General features: G+C 55.5%; 1 protein-coding gene across 1 annotated transcript in view; it reads right to left on the bottom strand.

Annotated features, from left to right (window-relative positions):
* Positions 1–14,258, bottom strand: part of CACNG4 (calcium voltage-gated channel auxiliary subunit gamma 4) — a 56,902-nt gene extending 42,644 nt beyond the window's left edge. Inside the window, exon 1 of the mRNA XM_026512417.3 lies at positions 14,039–14,258. Coding sequence (XP_026368202.1) covers positions 14,039–14,258 — 220 coding nt within the window. The remainder of the gene's footprint in view (positions 1–14,038) is intronic.
* Positions 14,259–20,691: the final 6,433 nt, after the last annotated feature.

Genomic DNA, 20,691 nt, shown 5'->3' with positions numbered 1-20,691 from the left:
AAGTGTGTAGGGGCATCTATCTGGGTTTTCTTTTCTTTTCATTTACTTTTGTGGTCAGTTTGGGTACTTTGATGGTATGTGATGGATTTCTGGGAATGCAAACCCAGTGTGGAAATCGTGCTTACGAGAAACAAAAATTCACCTGTGGACAGCTCACAGAGGCTTTCATCCAGGAATCAATTTGGTTATAAGTCAGGGCTGGCCTGTAATAAAACATTGACAAAAGGTGCCCGGGCGTGATGCTGGGGAGTTCGCTCCTGGAGGCATTTAAGAATAAAGAGAACAAACACCATCAACACTGAATGAACCTATACACCCATTCATCTGTCTGGGGACTGGAGACGGGTCCTGGTGCTTTTATTTATTTTATTTTATTTTTTTAAAGATCTTCTTTATTTACTTGAGAGAGAGAGAGAGATCACAAAGGGAGAGGCAGAGGGAGAAGCCTACTGCCCGCTGAGCGGAGAGCCTAATGCGGGGCTCGATCCCAGGACCCTGAGATCATGACCTGAACCAAAGGCAGACGCTTCACCGACTGAGCCACCCAGGCGCTGCCCTGGTGCTTTTAAATTTAAATATCAGGTTTCTATCTTCCACCCCCCAACATAACAGAAAATCTGAAAAAGACAGAAGGAGAGAAAAGAAATCACGCATAGTTCCCACAACCACCATTTTAACATTTTGGTGAATTTCGTTTCAATATTTTTTTCTTTTTTTCTGGCCTCATAGAATAATCATAGCCATATTCACATCTATTTTGTACCAGATGACCTTTAGAGGTTCCACATCCATGGGTTTTTGACTCACTCAATTTGCTACTTAATAGAATTCTCCCCATGTTTAATAAACCTTCTAATAATCACAGACTTAAGATAATACATCTTTATCTAGTAAGTGCTTCAAGAAGTTTCAAAAGTCTGCCTTGAACAGGAAGCAGGAGAGGGCCTGTGTGATTTGAATATGGCACACTGCAAAGGGAAAGGGGAAGAAATAGGAATATAAGGCAGAAAGCAAGAGAGGGAGGGGAGTGGGGGGAAAGGGAATAAGGGAGGGAGGTGGGGGGGTAGGAAGAACAAAACACGTTTGTTTCACAGGACGTTCATGGAAAGAGACCTAAGGGTCGGCCAGGTGGGTGTGGTGATGGTAGGACAGTGGAAGTTGGCTACAACCCCAACAAGGACCCTTGGGACACAGCCACCCAGTGGGGAGAGGAACTGATCAGTGCAAAGGCAGGGGACAGGCCAGGGGCCAGCGGGCAAATCCTGCAGAGACTGAACCTCAGGGGCCATGGGTCACCAAGGGCCACCAAGGTGGAAGAAGGGAGACCCTGCACACAGCTAAGCAAACAGGACCCTTCACCCACCAGGCATCTGGCCTTGACTCACACGCAGGAATCCGTGGGCAGAAAGACAACAAAAGCTATTTTTCATGCAAGAGGAGTTGGACATCGGGAAAAATCAGAGCCCCTTTGTATGACATGCCAAATTGCTGAAGCGAGAAAATGTCTCGGGCGAGGGCTCAGATGCGAGCCGGGAAGAGCACGCTCGCCCAGGGGAACCCGGCGTCAATGTGCGCTTGTTATCGGGGCTTTTCAGAGCGAGGGCCGGAAGCAAGTGCGGGGCATCCTCCCCCCACTGCATGGCAGAGATGAGCTGGTGACACGGCCTTGGCCGGACCGTCCGGCCCCTGGAAGGGAGCCTGGGTGTCCTGAAATGTCCCCGCGGAGTCTTCAGGGATCCGGGTGCTTTCCCTTGCTTGTGGTTTGGGCTGGGGGCTCGCCAAAGACTCCCTTCCTCTGAGACCCATCCTCACAGGTGGGACCCCTCCCGCTGCCCCACGTGCAGGGCATTCTCTGGGTTAGTGAAGGACAGTCACTAGCAGGCACTGGCCCCTTTATTTCTGGCTCGAGCTAAGCAGGACGTATCTCATCTCGGCTCCTGCGAGCAAATCTGCACTGTAGGGTTGGTAACACCCCATTTTGCAGAGAAAGCAAGTGAGGCACACAGACACCGTGACATGATTGGCCGGAGGCCCCACAGTTAGCAGGGGGCGGAGCCTGGGCTCAGACCCCACTCACCAGCGGATGTGAGCCCTGGTCCCCCCACCTCCCTCATCCCGTCCTACTTCCTCTCCAAGAGGCCGCTCATACAGACGCCATGTGTTTCGGGTCTACTGCGAAGCATTTAGTGTGGAACACTGTGTGTGTTTTCCTCTTGATTCTCCTGATGACCCTATGACAGGTCTTGTTAGCGCCCCCCCGGGAGGGGGCCCCGACAGCCAGGTGCGCTCTGGAGCGCTCCAGGCCCTGCACTGTCGTATGTGGCCGTCTTGTCTCCTATACGTTCCCTGGAACTGGAGGGTAAGCTCCCCGAGAGCTTTCTGTGCCCACTGAGCCCAGCACAAAGCCAGGCACTCAGCAGGCACCCCCTAAATGCTTCACAGTGACAGAGCAGCCCCTGGCCTTGTATAGAGCTGGTGGCGGCCCTTGGACAAAAGAGAGAGGTGAGGTCTGCTTCCAACTCCCACCTCTGCTCGCCACCCCAGCCGCTAATTTCTGTGCAACCTCAGGGCCCTCCAGCACCAGCTTCCAGGACCCGTTTTTCTCGGGGCAGAAGGACACTCAGACAGGCTATGTCATTTATGGGGTCCAGTGCAAAATGGACATGCAGAGCCTCTTGTTCAAAAATGGTTAAGAATTTAAAGATGGTGACAGCAGAGCACTGAACACACAGACGGGGTCCCAACTGCACAAGTCCCCGGCCCCTGAACCCAGCCCTGGTGACAATAGTCACTTTGCAGCCTTTGCACATGACCTGCTACTGGGGTCTGGATTTCTCTAGGACGGTCTTGATTTTAAATTGTCTGGCTCTCTCGCCTGCCCCGCCACCTCCTCCAACAAACTAGGATCCCAAGAACACCTCCTGTATTGCCTCTTACACCTTCGACAACAGAAAACCTGTTGTCTGCTTCTTACTAGTTTTGGTTCAGAAAATACAAATGCCACAGTGCCATTGGACCCGTGGGGGAACCGAAGGCACCGGGGTTTCCTCATTCACGGCCTGATATGTCATCACGAGGGGGAACTGTGTTCATCCATCCCGCAGATGACGCCCACACCTGTGTCTCCGGGCCCGCCCTGCCTCATCCCTGCAGAGAGAGGTGGTCCCCCACGCTGTGCACTCAGCCCATCCGAGGTCCAGCTCTCCTGTGTCCAGTCCCCCTAGACCACTCCTCTTTGGTTCTGTGTCTTGGGGAATGGCTCCACTGCCTGGGGTGTCTATCATTGTATCCCATTTTATAGATGAGAAAACTGAGCCTCAGAGCAGCTGGGGGAATGTGCCCAAGGTCGCAGGGAATGCAGGGTAGAGAAAGATTCAAATGCACGTCTCTTTGACCAGCCCCCATCCTATTAACCATCACATGGACTTGGTTCAGAGACTACCTTCCCTGACTCTTTTTCTGGAAAGTGAAGCTCCTGGTGGGAGATGTCAGAGAGGTGTGTGGATTTCGTAGATCAGGGAATGGGCCTGACTTTACCACAAATGGGTTGTGGTCCCATTGGAAGGTATCAAGCTGGGAAATGATGTTATCTGATTATATTTTTATAAGATCTTTCTGGCTGTGAGCGAGGGGCTGGCATGGAGTGGGGGCAGGAGAGAGAGCAGGGACACCGGTCAGGACCCTGCTGGGGGCATCGGGGCGAGAGATGACAGACACCGGGAGCCAGGTGGGGAGAAGTGTCAGGGAAGCAGCAGGTGTGTTCTGGGGGTGAAGCTGGCAGGGCTAGGGAGGGCTACTACAGGAAAGTGGCTTTTATCTGGTCTCTGTGGTGGCCGGCACTGTGCTGGGCACAAAGCAGGCTCGCAGTGTTTGCTGGAGGCTGAGCTAAACACTGAGTGGGTGGGAGAAGAGTCACGCTTGATTTTCTTGAGGGGAGACCACACGGGCCAGCAGCAGCACAGCTCACATGGGAGGCCACTGCCCACATGTGCTTCCTTGCCAAGGTGTTAGGGTGACAAGCGGCCAAGCTAACGGTGTTTCCAAAAGGGGCAGCCTGAAGTCCTGTCTCCTCTGCAGTGCCTCTGTGGGAGCGGCCACTGTGCCTCACCAGCACCTTCTAAGTACCTTCTCACGGCATATTCCCATAACCCTGGGGGGGGGGGGGTGGACAGAGGGAGGATGCAGGGAAGAGGGAAGGAGGAGAAAGAAGGGAGGGAAGAGGAGGAAGGAAGGAGAAATAGAGGGAGAGAGGGAAAGGGAGAGGGCGAAAGGAGGAATGAAAGAGGGAAGGAGCGAGGAGGGAGAGAGGAGGATGGAGGGAGAGGGAGAGAGGAGGGTGGAGGGAGGGAGAGAAGAGGGATGGAGGGAGGAGAGATGGAGTGAGGAGGGAGAGATAAAGAGATGAAGGATGGAAGAAGGATGGGGGATGGAGGGAAGGATGGAGGGAAGGACAGGTATCATTTGCCAATTTGCCAAACAAGCAAACCGAGGCTCTGGGAGGTTGAGGGGTAAGCAGAAGATGGTTCAGATGGTCAGTGGCAGGGTTGGGATCAGGCCACAGATCTCCTGACCCCGTTCCGATGTTTCTACACCCCAGCAGTCCGTCCTCCTCTATCACAGCCCAGATCCTGCCACACCAGAGCTCAGAGCGGTAGCTCAGTGCCTGCCAGGAAATGGGGTGGGGGGACCGTCTGCCTGGGTGGCTGCTGTCACTGCCCTGGGCGCTGCGTTGGTGCTAGACCCGATTTCAGCTCCTAATTGAGAGCCCTCGGGTTCTGATATTATGGTTCACAGAAGCCACCCTGAGCAGTTCTGCCTCCGAGAGGTTATGACACAGCACCATGTTCTGCACTGGCCCGAACACCCCCGGAGAGGCTCCGTGGCTTCCTTTCCCAGACCCTGGGGGCCAGTGAGCTGACCTGGGGCCCCGCTCACACTGGCTGCAAAGGTGGAGCAACTTTATTCTTCTGCGAAAATTTCCAAGGTTCTGGAAACATGGAACCAGGGAGAAGGCAATGCCTCCTTGAATATCTGCAAGATGCCAGGCAGCTCGAAGGTTATTTTGCACACAACCCTTTGCATATAATCATGAGGTTTTCTCACAAACCCTTCACAGTGATCCCAGCGGCTGATCTGCCGACGCCCCATCTCACCAGGAAGGGACTGGCGTTTAGAGAGGTTGAGTACTTTGACGAGTGGCACAGTTTGGACTCAAACCCAGGTCCGTGTGACTTCAGTGCTGGGTGTCCGATGCTTCCGTGTGGGCTAGTGGGGGCTGGGAGAGTGATCCAGGGTGGGCATCCCATCCTGTCTCTCTCCCCAGGGCCCAGGGGTGACGGAGAGAGTGAGGCCAGGTGAGCCAGGAGGCAGACCAGCTTTAGCTCATGGCTTTTCTCCCAAGCTCTGGAGCTGGGCTTAAGTCAAGAAATTCTCCGTTGCCTTTCCACACTCTCAGGGACAGGACAATGGCCAGGGAGGAGGAAGGACACCTAAATAGCCCTTGGGGGTACCTCTGCCTCCATGGGCTTGGTGTGGTAGGAGGCACAGAAGGGTGGATGTCGCGACAGGAGGGACCTGGCTTCAGGGCTGCAATCCTCGGAGGTTGGGGAGGGGAGGGATAGGCAGGGGAAGGGTGAGAGCAGCTTCAGTTAAAATCCCAAGCCCTACAAGCCCGTGCATGAGCTCTGCGCCTGGGGCATAAATCCTCCGGGAACGCAACGACGGAGCTGGGGACCCAACGATGGAGCTGGGGTTGCTTTCGTGGGGGAGGTTGGCTTGAAGGATGGTTAGAAGTCAGGGAGGGGAGGTGGAGTGAGGTGATAGACCCTGATGTTTAGGGGAGCAAAAATAGAGGACCCTTCTGACCCAGCAACCCACAGGGCAGCTCCAAGGTTCTTTCCTGGCTCCAAAAAGTGGGAGGGCAGGAGGAGCCAGGGCCAGGCATGGCTGAGTATGGCGTCATAGTCCGCCATCTTTGAGCCAGCAGAGTCTGACTTCCGGGAAGGCAGTGGAACTTCCAAAAACCCTTGAGCTTCCCTCGGAGGGTCCCCTGGCCCCCAGCCCTGTCCTGACACTGCAGGGAAATCACAGAGCCCTTGAAATACAAGGGGGCAAGGCCTACACCAGGGAACCTGCTGGAATACAGAGGCCAGGGGCAGTCCTGAGTCCCCCCAGTGTTGTCCTAACAAGCATTCCATTTGGGGAGCCCCTACTCTGTAGGTGTGTTCTGGGCACTTTCACATTTGTTGCTTCATTATCTTATTTTCCAGATATGTGAACAACACCTCAGAGAGGTTAAGCAGCCTGCCCCAAGCTGCACAGCTACCTGGGAAAGCCGGGATTTGAACTGAAAACCTGGCCTCCTGCCTCCACGCCATGCTGTCTTTTCAACAGACTCTATTTTAATGTGATAGAAGGAGACAGGGAATACATTTCTCCCATATCTCAGTATCAGGCGTCTCTTGAGCAGTGATCTTCTTTACCATGTGCGTACCGGCCACCTCACATTTAGTCATGCTCTCCTCTCTGTCCTAGGCCCGGGAACCTCAGAGACAAGCAGTGGCCCATCTCCCGCAGCACGGCCAGCCTTTGCAGCATGCGTTTCGTTGCTAATTGGACTCGACCATCATCTTATTTTCCTGCTCTTATTTCTACTTCTGACCCAATGCCTCCTCTACTTTTTTTTTCTTTTTTCTTTCTTTTTCTTTAATCTCATCCCTTTCTTCCTTTCTCTCTTTTTTGGTTGGAGGAAGAGGAACTAAATAGAGTAAAATCATGTGATGTTATTTTCACAGCTTTGAAAAGGTTTTCATATAAAGAAATTGTTATGTTAGGAAAGGAATGCCCCTCATCTGGTACCACGTCCTGACTCGCAGTTCAGAAGAGATGGTCTCATCAGCATCTCCCAGAGCGCCATGGGGGTGAAGAGCAAGAATCGGGGGGAGGGGGGCTTGGGTGTGGCTCTGAGGTTAGAACCAGTGTGCTCTCTTACTGAAGCCCATCCCAGGGACCTGGCCCGTGCACACGTGTCCTTTCTGGAGGCCGGGGGCTGCCGCTCTGAGTGTGTGGCTGCAGGTTAACTGTGATGGAGCTGGTGAGCTGTGGCAGAGAAAGGCCCAGAGGGAGTGAGTTCCCTTCATCTTCCTGCGTTTCTTGCTGCTCGCCTGTCATGCTATGGTGGCTGCCTGTTGCCCAGCGTCAGCCCCGGTGCCGCCTGAGGGGAGGCTATGCCCAGGAAGCCCTAACCAGGCAGCCCCCACACCCCCTTCTGCTGCCAGGTCTGTTACCAACGAGCCGTGTGACCTTGGATGAGTCACTTTGCCTCCCTGGCCTTGAGTCTCCTTTGCTTGCAGAGCGTGAGGCTCAGGCCCCATCCGCTGTTCTCATCCCCAGTGTGGACACATGCTGGGGTGTCACAGGCAGGGGTGAGAGGGGTCACCTGTGAGTCATTACTCTTAAGAAGGGAATGGAAGTGACCACTTATGCCAACAGTCACCTGAAGCAGATGCCAGGTCACCCTATCCGTAGAGCTGCTCCCCCTGCATGTGTTTTCTTGAAGGCTCGAGAAAAGAGTGGAGCTCCCACAGCTGCCAGGACTCGGGTCCGCCCCTGCCCCCCCCCACGCTGCTTCCCTTAGAGCAGAGGTTCTCTACAGGGGGTTGATTCTGCTTCCCCGCTCCACCCCCACCCCACCAAGCCCAGGGGACATCTGGCAATGTCTGCAAGTATTTTTGGTTGTCACAGCTTAGCAGCAGGGAGATGCTCCTGGCTTCTAGTAGGGAGAGGCCGGAGATGCCGCTAAACAGCACACACCAGGACAGCCCCTGCCACCAAGAGGGACCCAGCCCCAAATGTCGGTGTCCTGACATTGAGAAACCCTGTCCTGTCGTGACAGGCTGTTGATGATGAATCCAAAAGCTCGAGGCCGTGATGACTTAGTGTGGTCTTCCTCAGTTTCCCTCCTCGGTACTGCTCAGCATGACTTCTGGGTGGTCGCGCCAAACTTTGGAACCCGCATGGGTACAGCTGCTGCAGCCCCAGATCCAGGCGGTCAGCCCTGACTCCTCACCTCCTCCTGCCCGTCCCTCTCTCCACTTCTCCCCATCTGTGCTGCCACCAGTTAGCCCCAAGCCTCCAGTCTGGTCCCCCGCAATGAAGACCAGACTGGTCTCCTGGTCTCCCCTGCCTTCTGGAGTCTCCACTCACCTTGTGCAGCCAGAGACTCTTCTAAAATCATAAATCAGATCACTTTACTCCCCTGCCCCAAACCCCTCAAAGCCTTGATCCCGACCTCCAAGCCTCTCTGGGACCCCCATGTGGTGGTGGAGCCCTCAGAGCTTCAGCTTGCCTTTTCCTGGAAGGTCCTCCTCCAGTACGTCCAACAGCTCTTTCCTGTCCCCTTGACCGATGGCAACTCTCCCCAGCCTCTCCCAGTACACCCCTGCTCTGTGTCCGTCCTAACCCTCATCAGTACCTGCAAGTGGCAGCTACCCCATGAGAATGTTGGCTCCGGGAGAGCAGGACTGAGTCTGTCCCGCCCACTGCTGTGACTAAGATTCTCATGCGTCTGACCCAGAGCAAGTGCTCAGAGCCCATGTGTGGAATGATGAATAAATGAGTGGATGAATGAATGAATGCATAGAAGCAGCCCTGGCAGATCGGTGACTTAGAGCCCTTCTATGTGTGTCTTAGCAGAAAGAAGGTTGAGAGCCACTGAACGAAGTAATCTCAGAGGTTCTTCCTGCCGGAGGATCCCCACCCTCCTGCTGGCCCATGTCGTGGCCACATGAACCTGATTCAACCTGGAGGCCGGGGGCAGGGGGCTCTCTGGGGCTCATATAGCAGAAAGTCAGAAATGGGAAGAATGTTCCAGATCAGCTAGGCCCCTCCGCTCAGGCCCACCAGCTCTCTTCCACAGCTCTAGTTGGGCTCTGCCTTTCTTTGCTTCCCTCACCTCTGAGACCCTGGATCTGATGACCCGAGGTCTCTTTCTCCACTGCACTTCTGTGACGATAGCCCGAGAATCTCGAGTCTCCCCATCTGAGGAGACTGACCTAGGAGATTTATTTTAAAGAGCTGCTGCTTTCCTACTGAGCCTTTCTGAAGCCCCTCACATGGGGGTCCTCCAAAGCTGGCTCTGTGGTGAGGTCCTTAAATCAGACCACTGAGATCCCCAGCTTCTCCTCACTAAGTCAGCCGGGTCCGGTTAAAAAGACCTGGTATTTTCTTACAAGAAGAGAGAAAGCAGTGAAGAACAAAGCAGGGCACTGAGGAAAGGTAGACACAAGAGGAGATTGTCAGGGCCCCTTCCTGAATGACTAGAGAGTGAGCACTGGTTAGGGAGCAGGGACAGAAAGGGAGAACAGCCCTCTAACAGACTGAATGCTGATGTCATGTATGAATGTCACATATGTCACATGCAACATTCATATATGTTGACATCCTAACCCCTCGGTCGTATTTGGAGGTGGGGCTTTGGGGCGGTGACTAGGTTAAGATGAGGTTGGGGGGGGGGTCCTCATGATGGGATTAGTGTCCTTATAAGGAGAGACCAGAGAGCTGGCACTCTGCCCTGTGAGGACACAGTGAGAAGGGGGCCACCTGCAAGCCAGGAGCCAAATCGGCTGGCCCTTGATCTTGACTTCCAGCCTCCAGAACTCTAAGAAATAAATGCTGCTTAAGCCACTGGGTCTATCATATCTTGTTATGGCAGCCCAAACTGAATAAGACAACCCCCTTACTTGTCCCTTCTCAAATCTGTGTGGCTCAAATAAAGGACATCCTCTGGCTGGTGGAAAGCCAGGTCCATCTGTCCAGACTGAAGACATTCTGTAACACTCAAGAGCTGTGACCATCTTTAGCCATCTACATCTAGCAAGGCACATAATTAATATTTACCTTGAAGTGTTGTTGACAATGACATGAACTAATGTAGTCCTGCACGGAGGGCTTCACTAAGTGATGGCTGTTATTAACAACACCAGAGGGCAAAGGAGAGCTGGCCATGAGGTGATTAGCCGGGGGAGCCCTGCTCTGGCTGCTGTCACCCACCTGGGCTCGACTGGACAGGCCGGCCTGTGAGTTTTTCCAAGAGAGAATGAAAACAAACACAGACAGGATAAGTTCCCAGCCCAGTGCCTGGAGTGGAGTGGGTGTGGGAAGGCCGTTATTTGAATCAAAACGTCTCTGAATGGTCCTCTGTTGGGAGCATGGTAAGGCAGAGCTTCCCAGCACCTGCCCCAAAAGCGTTCCGGGTCCTGGAGGAGTAAGCCCCGCCCCCGGCCTCGGGGCAACTGGGCGGGGCCTGGGCGGACTGGAGCCCCTGGGTAGTCCCTGGTGGCTGTCTTCTCTCTCCCTTAGCTCCAGGGTGCAGTACTAATAGTTTCTTTTTCTCTGCGTACCATGGAGCGAATGAAGACTGGGTATACTGGGGTGAGAGATGTTGCCCAGGAGAGGGAGGTGGGTCCCTCACCGACCTGACCTCCAGGGGCCCCAGCGAACACTCCAGAGCTGAGAGTGGGCGTAGGGGCTTTGGCACGCTGATATAAGCTGCGGCTCTCTGAGCCCACAGTCTCCTCCCGTTCTATTTACACGAGGTCTTCTGTTCCCAGTACAGAGACATGCTCCATAATGCTCCCTTACGTTCTATACCCTGCCTAATTGCAAAACACATTAGAGATTGAACAAATGCCGGTTGGTGATACCTATGATAGAAAAGTCCTACGAAGATTTATGACTTCTTTCCTATGTCCCCAGCCTTGGACTGAGTGTCACCAAAGACACAAAGAAAGAATGAGGTGGGGTCTTGGGAAGGGAGGGAGCAGGAGGCTAGTAGTGATGGGGAAGGGCTAGTCCAGAATGTGGTAGAAGAAGAGAGACAGAGGCAGAAATGAGAAGAGAAGAGAAGAAGAGAGGGGAGAGGGGAGGAGAGGGGAGGGGAGGGGAGGGGAGAGAGAGTATGTTATGCAATTTGGGCATCGCTTGTACATTCTCACTTCTGAATGCCTTCATGCTGCTGTCAGCCGAACCTCAGAGCTAGGCTCCACTGGGTAGTCAAGTACTTGGTTCTATTTTTAATGGCAACCCAGAAGCTGTTTGGGAAAGGGCAGGATGACATGGTGGGAAGAGCTTTGTAGTGAGACAAAGGCTCAAATCTGGCCCAGCAGCCTCCTACCTGGGTGCCTCTGGGCAAGTGCCTTACCCTCTCTGAGCCTCTGTACCATTGGCTGCAGATGGGGGGTGCAGACAGCATCCTCTCGGGGCTGTCGTGAACATGCCATGTGCTAACATGCACAGGCTCTGAGTGCTTGTCTGATAGAGGGGCTCTGGGGGGCAGAAAGAGGCTGGGGTGATGGCAGCCCTGCCCAGGCTGGGGGTGGGCCTGTCTGACCGCAGGGATGCCTTCAGTACACAGACGGCTGGGCTCTCCCAGCCTGGCAGCATCATTGACAGGAGACAACCAGAACTGGAATCACTGTGAGTTGCCAGCAAACCCTTCGGAGTCCCACCATCACAAGCAGTGCTTTGTTAATGGGCTACGGTATTTCTCCAGGTTCAGCCCGGAGGCTTGATCTTTTCTTTTTTCCTCATGTAAAGCTTTGGGGTACTTTGCTAGAGAACAGGTGGAAATGCATTTTACACACAAAGCCAACCCTGGGGTGACCAGGCCCCCCAGGGAGGGGCTTGGGATGGCTGTGCTGTCTGGGTCCCGGCCTGGACCCTCGCTGGCAGGTGGAAGCATCACAGATGTCAGGCGATTGTGCTTCTCCAAGGTACGCTGGCTGTTTCCACCCAGGTCCAGGGATGGACGATGCGAGCCACAACAAGGAATCCTGAACCAGCTCTCCCAGCCCTGGGTTGGTCCGAGGATGTTCCAGCTTTCGGATGTGGCCTGGTTTGGCCCTCAGAACCCCTGAGTTCGGGTCGGGCGGGGGGGGGGGGATGACAGAGGCAGCTCAGTTCTTGCGGTGAAGTCCCCCAGATGGCAATTCCCCACCCTCCCTCTGCCGGCGGAGCCAGCTGCCCAGATCGGCTTGGGGCTCTCTTGATGAACACCGAGCGCAAACGGCTCGAGGCAGCTGGCAAGATGCTAAGTGCAGCATCAATCCTAATTAGGATGAGGAATTAATAAAGGAGGAATTCGGGCCGCTCCGCAGGGGCCAGGCTCGCCGCTGTGGAGGACTCAGTTCTGATTTCCACTGGGCAACTGGGAGGCCTGGGGTCCACGTGTGCCTTTGCGTGGCAACAGTGGCATGACTTACTGTGCCACGCAGAGCCTGTGAGGCAGAACATGGGGGCTCGGCAGCCCCTGTTCTGAGTCTAATTCAGGTGCTGTGGCAGGTAGTGACGTGGGTACTTTCTCCAGATGAGAAGAGTAGGTGTTCGTGATCTGAGCAATTGCACACCAAAAATGTTTTTCAAAAGAAAAGAGGAGGGTGTGATCGTGGGCCCACTGATCCTTTGTGTGGCTGTGTTTTCCAAACTATTGACTGCACATGCCCGCTCCTCCAAGACTCCGCTTAGCTCTGGCATTAAACTCCAAATGGCAAAGGACAAGGCAGCCTCGTTTGGGAGAGGGTGTGCGGGGCAGAGGTGGGCAGGATTCCCGCGAGAGCAGGTCTAGGAGGAGGGGAAGGGAGCAAGTGCAACCTCGCCGAGCCCGACCCAGCTTTACAAAAAGCCTCTTTTTAGATGACTCCAAATGCGGCCAGAAAAAGGGCCATCTCTTTAAGAGCTCCCTACCAACCTCCACCAAGCTCCAACCCCGCTGAACTATTTGCAGGGGTTGTAACTGCAGTAAGGAAGGCTGGGTGTGTGGGAGAACTCCCCGAATAACGGAGGGGCGGAGTTAACACACGGGAAAAGGTTACAGAAAAAGAAAGAGGAAACTCTGTCCAAGGATCTCGGAAAGGAACGCTCCGCCAACTTCCCCCCATCCCTCCTCCAATCTGAAAGCCAAGACCAAGCGGCAGGCCCCGTCCACAACCTGGCTGGAACCAGACCGCCCCTCCACAGCCACCTGTTAGTTCTAGTTCCCGCATCAGGGCGGGCGGGAGGCGCTGAAGTCGGGCGCATTTTGCCATTGGAGGCGTCCGGGCCCCTCCCGCGGAGGGAGCGGTCCCCACGGTCCCGGGACACCCAATCCCGGCCCCCAGAGGCATTCCAACCTTACGACACCTACTAAACGGCCTCCTCGCGCATCTGGGGGGCGCAGTGCCCCGCCCCTTTTGCCCTGACGGGGCGACCACGCCCCTCCCAGGCAGTAGTCGGTCCGCGGATCGCCCCTGCGCACTCAGGTGTCCTGCCGAGGTCTCCCGCGGCCTCCCTGCCGAGGGACCACGACGAAGGGCTTGCTAGTTGGGGTCGGGGGAGCCTCGGTGACGCACCCCTCCCTCCCCACCGAGCAGGGAGCGGAGGGCCGGGGCCCCGTGGAAGAGTAGGCGGCGGAGCAGGGTCTGGGCGGTGTCAGGCTCCGGTGACCCCGCTCGCCCGGAGCCGCTCGGAGCCCAGCCCCCACCCCCACCCCTCGGCCCGGGCCTGGAGCTAGCGAGGAGCGGCCCAGGCGCTCCCCGCCCCCGGCCGGCCCCGCCCCAGGATGGCCAGTTCCCATAGCAATCGCACAGACACCGGTTGCCAAGCAACCCCTCCCCCTCCTCCCTCCCCTCCTCTCCGGTCCGCTCCCCCCAACCCCAGCCGCCTCCCGCCCCCACGCCATCCTCCACCTCCCCCGGGGGCTCCGGCGCGGCCCCTCGGGATCGCTCCGGTCTCGGGCTGCACGAGCGCCCGTGTGAGTTTCGGTGTGTTTCATTGTGTCTGTGTGCGAGGGGGTGTGCGTGTGCGTGGAGTTTGTGGGATCGGTTTGAGGGACCCCGAGCTGGTTCACAGCTGGCCGCGAGGGGACCCGCCCGCTCGCTCCGGCTCCTTTGTGTGTCGCGCGGAGCCAGTGCCGCGCCCACCCCCTTCCCGGCCGGCACCCCGGGCAGGGTGTGCGTGTGCGTGTGTGTGTCGGGGGGTGGGTGGGTGCCGGAGCCGGCCGTACCTTCGATGCAGCACACCCGCCACAGCCCGGAGTGGGTGAGGTCGCCGCGGGCGCGGCGGGGCGCGGGCCCGTCGTCCATGGTCAGGTTGGTGCCGTTGCAGATGTGCGCGCTGGAGTAGAGCCAGTAGTCGGTGCCGATGGCGATGGCCATGAGCGAGAAGGCGGCGAAAGCTCCAGCCGTGGTCAGCAGCATCTGCAGCCCGCGGTCGCATCGCACCATGGTGGGCGCCTCATAGTCCGCCGCCCGCCGGCCCGGCCCGCCGCGCCCGCCCGCCCTCCTCCCTCCGCGCGCCGCTCCGGGGGCGCCCGGGCTGGGGGGCCGAGGGCCGGGGGGCGGCGCAGCGCTGCGCGCTCCGACCCGGCGCCCCGGGCGTGCCTGCGCTCGGGCCCCGCCGGGGCTCAAACTCCGAGGCGCGGCGGCGAGTGAGGGCTGCGCGGGCCGCCGGGCGGGCTGGCGGCGGAGGCCGGGGGCTCCTCCCTCTCGGCCCGCCCTCCCGGCTCGGCCCGCGCCTCCGCCCCGCGCCCTCCGCGCCTCCGCCCGCCGCCGCCGCGCTCCGGGCCCGCGCCCCGCTCCTCTCGGCGCCGCCCCTCGCGCCTCGGCCCCCGCCCGGCTTTGCGCTCCCCTTTCTGCCCCTCTCCCCCGGCCGGGATTTTCTCTTCCCCCGCTCCTCTCCCCTCTCCGCGCTCGCACGCGCTCTCGCCGCCTCTCCCAGGGTTCATTCACATTATTGGAGCGAAGGAAGCCGAGGCTCGGGCTCCCAGGAGGACGGAAGGGAAACCGCGTTGCCAGCCACCTCGCTTAGTCAACCCAGGACACCCAGCTTTCCCGTAGATGGCCCTGGGGACTCTTTCGTTTGTGGAGTGTGTGTGCGTGCGGGTGGTGGCCCTCCTTTCCCCGTGTACAAATCTGTGCCTTTACCTGGTGATGAATGGTGTAGGCGCAGTCTGGCAGTGGGAGTGTTCAGGTCCGATTTCCAGAAGCCCCAGGTGTGGGTCACAGCTGAGAGCTATTACAGGCCAAGCCAGGCCCTGGCCCCTTCCCTCCCCCACCCAACTGCTCCTGCCCCCACCAGCTCCTCCGGGGGACCCAGACTTTGAGGTTGAGGGAGAAGAGAGGTGTCAGCCAGAGGTCATTTGGGAAGAACATAGAATCCCTATTTGGCAGAGGGGTGATGACGTTTGATTGAAGAGGGGGCTCCCCTCCGTTATTACATTTCTGGTGGGCTATTCCTGTGAGTCCAGGAACACCCCAGTTGTATGCGATTCAAAGGCTGCAGGCCTCAGCTGTTCCCTCTTTCTTCTAGCTCCCTCTTGAATACCTTTCTTTCTTTTTGCCTTTCCCTCTACTCGAGCTTAACTGGCTTTCCCTCACCTCTGTCCCTTTATTGCCAGTCTCTGCCTCAAACCTTGCTGGCTTCACTTAATTGCCTTTGCTGCTGGCATGATCCCAACCCAGACACACTCCCTTCTCCTCGGAGCCAAGGCAGCCAGCCTCCTTTTCCTTCAAAACCCAGCTCCAAACTCTTCCTTCCTGAAGGTCCTCGGAGACCAGCACCGGGATGTCCCACGTGGCATTACTTCCTCCCTCGCCAAAGCTCGAGTTGTCATCCTTGATGGCTGTCCTGGGACTGCTGCACGGGACCCCCAGGAAACTGAAAGAAGTATGCCAAGAGCTGCTATTCTTCCTGCAAGGTGCAGCTTCAATTTCACCTCCTTTCTAGCACCTTCCCTGGTCCCCATGACCCAAAGAAAATTAATGACCTCGTGTTGAAATTACTGGTCTCTTTTCCTTGAATTTGTGAGCCTTTCTCATGCCTGATGTATATGGTAAGTGCTGAAGAAATGTTTGCAGAGTGAAAGGTGTTCCTTGTCCCCTGGAAAATTATAGTCTGATTGGGGGGAAATAGAGCATATAAATAAAATCCAGAATAATGTAGCCCAAGGACCAGACGGGCTGCATTAATTCATATTTGTGGCCCCTTCTCCTGCCTTTGGGGCGTCTTGTTCATGCTTCCCCAAAGTCTCAGAGTTCAAGAGCTGTCACCTGTATTTTACTTTCACCCACCTGCCACCTGATCTGGGGTTTTGCACACAGCAGGTGCCCAATGTATGCCTGAAGGTGCACACCTGGTGTGAGATGGCTTACTCTGGCTCAGAACAGAGCTGCCTTCCTATGTCCCTGATATCCACAAGGATAAGTTCTGGGTTCTGTTCTCAGAAGCACCCAGAAAGGTAGATCTCAAGCTTTCATCATCGTCTTCTTTTTTTTTTTTAGGAGCAAATCTTTGCCTCAAATTAAATCTTAAACAGAAGCCCAACATAAATAAACCAGGTCTCCTACAAGTTCACCGTGTAGGTAAGAGCCAGCATTGCTCTGGTTAAATAGGGAACCCAGAATACCTGCACCTACCCACCTGCAGCAGCCCCTGCAGCCCCCAAAGCACCCCCGTGGACCTAGGGTTCCACAAAATATGGTGCAGAAACCAACCAGCCAGCTTCTGGGTCCCTCGAGAACATCCCTTCCACCCTGTCCTGCTTGCAGTCTTTCTCAGGGACTTTGAGAGAAATAAATGGAAGCAAGATAAATGGATCTTATTTATTTGTGGGAGGGAGCAGGGGTGAGCAGCCTCCCTCAATGTGCTCTTAGGTCTGGGAAGTGACACATGGGTGGTGGGGCCCTCCTCCAAGCCAGCTATCCTCATGTTAATCCCATGGAAACAGAACAGAAATCTTCATTCATCAGACCCGACTGGACCAGCTCCCACCAGCATTCTGAGGAGCATGTGGGAGAGTGGGGACAGCACGGGACCAGGAGCCAAGATGTCAGTGTCTCAGGCTTGCTCCACCACTAGCGAGCAGGTGATCTTGGATGAGCCAGAACCACCTGAGAGAAGGACACCTCTCCAGTACCCCTTTCAGAGTGCCTTTGAGGGCCAAATAAAGTAGCCCTGCACATTGCATACTCTTAGCCACTTAGCGACCATTTGTGGAATCAGTAGTAAATGCTCCCTTTTCTACCTTTTTTTTTTTTTTGAGACATTGAGCCTCTTTTTTGGAGACAGTGGAGACACTGTCTAGCGGATATACGTTATTACATCATCTGTTACTCTCACTGTTATCCCCCTTACAATACCTGGGGAATCCGAGGCACAGAGAAGTTGTAACTTGCTCAGGGTCTTGCACCTGGAAGGTTTCAGCTCAGATCCCAGTGACCAGAATATTTCAAGGGCACCAAACGGTCTCTTTGTCCTTGTCGAGGGCTGCTTGACTCTGTGATATATTACCCATTGATGTGGGGGAAGGGGACACCGATGGGGCTTGGCAATTTGCCTTTCTATCCTTGGGCACCCAACTGGCAACCATGCTTAGTCCTGAGATTTCGAGGGTGTAGACTGTGGAGTCAAATAAGGACTTGACCGCCAGTGAAGGGAGCTGGAGCAAACTCAAGACTGTCTGAGACCGTTGATCATGCCTGGGTGAGCACAATTTAAATCTGGAAATTTCTGCTCAGCCGGATTAGAGAACTCTAAATGGCAGTATTTAACCGCTGCCTGAGGTCCCTGGAGTTTCTCTCACGTGACATTTCCAGATCCAAGGGAGGGATGTGTCTTTCGCTAGCTCAGGAGGAGGCTTTGGGTTGGTCTTCTTCTGGAGAGACTGGACACTTGGCATCTTCCCTTCCCTGGGGATGCTGCTCCATGCAGATCTACCGTTGGGGGAGGGGACACGCCATCGCACATATTACTACCTCTGTGCACAGCTGGGTGGGTGGAGATTTTTAGACTGGTCCTTCAAAGCCGTCTTTTGCAACACAAACTGGTTTCTTTCCCTCTCACTGGATCGTTTGGGTAATTACCACAATTCTTCACTTCACTTTGGCTGGGAAGACAAAGCTTTAAAATGAGCTCAGAACCCTCTGACAATCCCGGCTCCGGGGTGAGGCAGCGGGGCGCTGGCTGTGGGAGAGGAATACGCATTAGCCTGTTCACGCCGTGTAACGTACATGTCAGAGCCGCCCGGCATCTGTAGTCAGGCCGAGAAGGAAGGGAGAGGCCCTCCGCCAGCCAGGGGAACGCGGTTCCGAAAGCCTTTATTAAAAGCTTTGCTTTCCCCCTTTGTCCTCCAGAAATAATGACCTTTGTGTGGCAACTTTTTGTAATATCTCATTTCCATGCCCAAAGCAGATGGTTCTGCTGATTTCAGAAGACTTAATGGGGGAGGAGGGGGATATTTGGAGAGCCAGGGAGATATTTCCGGTGAATAGACATAAAGAGTGATTTTGATTTTCTATAGCAAAGGGTTGGGGATGAGCCTTAGAAGGTTCCGGGGCTTGGCTCAGTGTGGAGGCTTATCTGCAGCCCATCCAAGCTGCTCAGAAGCCAAGAAGAATGCCTCCACATCCTGCTACTGACAGCCTCCCCTCCATCAGATTATGCACACCGCGAGAATGCCTTTTTTTTTTTTTTCTTTTTCTTCGTATTTCGGTAGGTTCCTTTGAGGAAGAGCGCAGATCAGAAAATGCTTCTTGGCTTTATGTATTCACGTTTATTCCATCTCATTTGCTTATCACTTCCATCCCATTCAAGGTGCTTGGAGCTGGATACACAGCCTTCTTTCTCAGCTCCGCCACAATAGAGCGCTGGTGCGCTCGCCGTCTCCACGCCAGGCCAGCCCCGAAGTGCAGAGGGAAGGGAAGCAGCATTTCATGAGTGCCCTCTGTGTGCCGCTGCCTGTGTGTGCACCTTTCCATCTCCTCACGGCAACAGCCGTAGAAGGCGGATGCCTTTACCCCCGTTCTGTCGGAGACGCACCTGCAGCTAAACAGAGGCAGTGACCGAGCTGGGATTTGAACCCAGTTCTGCCCGAGCACCGCCAGTGTCTGCCAGCTCCCAGCTGCCAGTGCCGAGGTTCGGGGTCTTCGAAGCCCCTCTGCCCACGTCTGCTTCCTCCTCTTCTCCTCTTTCATGTATTTACCCAGATGAAATCAGGTTCAGGTGACTATCAAAGTTGTGACTTTGGAGGGCCGACAGGTTTAGGAAGGGCTGCCCCTGGCAACCCCAGGGGGAGGGCGGTGAGGGCCGGGGATGGAGCACATTCCCCGTTTCTTAGGCAGGTGGGGTAGGCGAGGCTGTTGTCAGGTGCTGGAAGCCACCTCTAGGAGCCCATCCTCCTCCTCCTTCCTGGTTCCTACTCCCAGTGCCCGTCCTGGTGCTGGCCAGAGCGGAGGGCAGAAGGCCAGCCCTGATCCGGGGTCCTCTGTCCGCCACCCTGTCCTGGGTTTTCTGTTTACTGTCAGTGGGAGAGGAAGCCAGTGGCCTGCTGTCAGTGTTGCACAGTGAACAAAGCAGCCAACTGTGAGTGAAGTCCGTGTGGACTTATTGAAGACCTGTGTGTTTTCAAACCGGATCCCACTCGGGGCTGCACTCAGTCGCCGGTGGGGCAGTCTCCCCCGCTAGAAATTGTTCCAGAACCAGCCCCGCTGATGAGCATATTGATATTAAAGGCCTGACTTGGCCAAAGCTTCCGGCACAGCACGCTCGATAGTTAGCTGGTTATTCTGAGAACATTCTTTTCAAAACACTCGACAGGACAAACAGGCCGAGAGGTTCCTTTGTCCACAGCCAGCCTCTGAAACTGAGCCGACTCTCAAAGGATTGAGAAGAACACTCCAAGGAAGAAATCAGTGGCACAGGGGGGCGGAAGCATTTGAAACCGGGGGCTGGGTGGGGAAGGTGGTCAGCGACAGCCCACCCTGCAACTAACGTGTGTCATTTGTGCCTTTGCCGAAGTGGAGCTTTTAATTCCTAAAATATAACAGCCCTGTGCAGGAGCTGAAAGAACAGGGAGCGGTTCATGCAGATCTTGGCTGCAAAGTGCCTGGCTGTGGAATGCAAGGTCTGGTTCAGGGTCCATCCGGCTACTTTCGGCTCCTGAGTGACACGTTCCTTTGCATCTCCTGCCTCCCCTGCTCTCTCAGTGGCCCGCGGGGGGCGGGGGGGGATGGGCCTGACTACTCTTGGCCCTCGTGGAGCTGTGCTTGCTACCGAGTGTGTGTGTGTTGGGGGGGGGGTGTGGTGTTTGCTTTCTCCTGCAGATGTCTTTCTGAATCACGGGTATCAATGGAATATTTGCACTCTGCCTTCTCTGTTGCTATGCCCGCTCATTTTGTTATTGAAGGGCTGCTGGGTCTTTGCGGCTTTTCTCTCCATGGCCTTTTCTTGCAAACAGGAAAGGGAAGGTCACTGGCTTCCGAGTGACCCAGGTTTCTAGTTGTGCTCTGCCATTTGCAGCTGTGTGGCCTTGGACTAGTGGCTCAAGCTCTCTGGGCTTCAGTACAATGGGGACCCAAACACCTGCCTCCTGGAGTTGTTTGGAGATTAAAGAAGTCTGGGCAAGGCACTGATGCAGCTAAGAGCTGATGTGTCCTGAACATTTCACAAGCACCGGGCTCCATTCTAAGTGTTTTACCACATTGTACGAAACTCACTTGCCCAAACTCTCTGAGATGGGCACATTATTGATCTCCTCCTGCCAAAGAGGTAAGCAAGGCACAGAGCGGGTAAATCCATCGCCAAGGGATGTACCCAGTGGTGAACCTCAGCAGTCAGGCTCCAGATCCCACGCTTATAATTTTGATTTAATACATACTTAAT

This window comes from Ursus arctos, unplaced genomic scaffold (genome assembly GCF_023065955.2).
Source record: "Ursus arctos isolate Adak ecotype North America unplaced genomic scaffold, UrsArc2.0 scaffold_24, whole genome shotgun sequence".
NCBI lineage: Eukaryota > Metazoa > Chordata > Mammalia > Carnivora > Ursidae > Ursus > Ursus arctos.
Note: the sequence above shows the minus strand (reverse complement) of the source record. Positions and strands in the feature narration are given on the sequence as shown.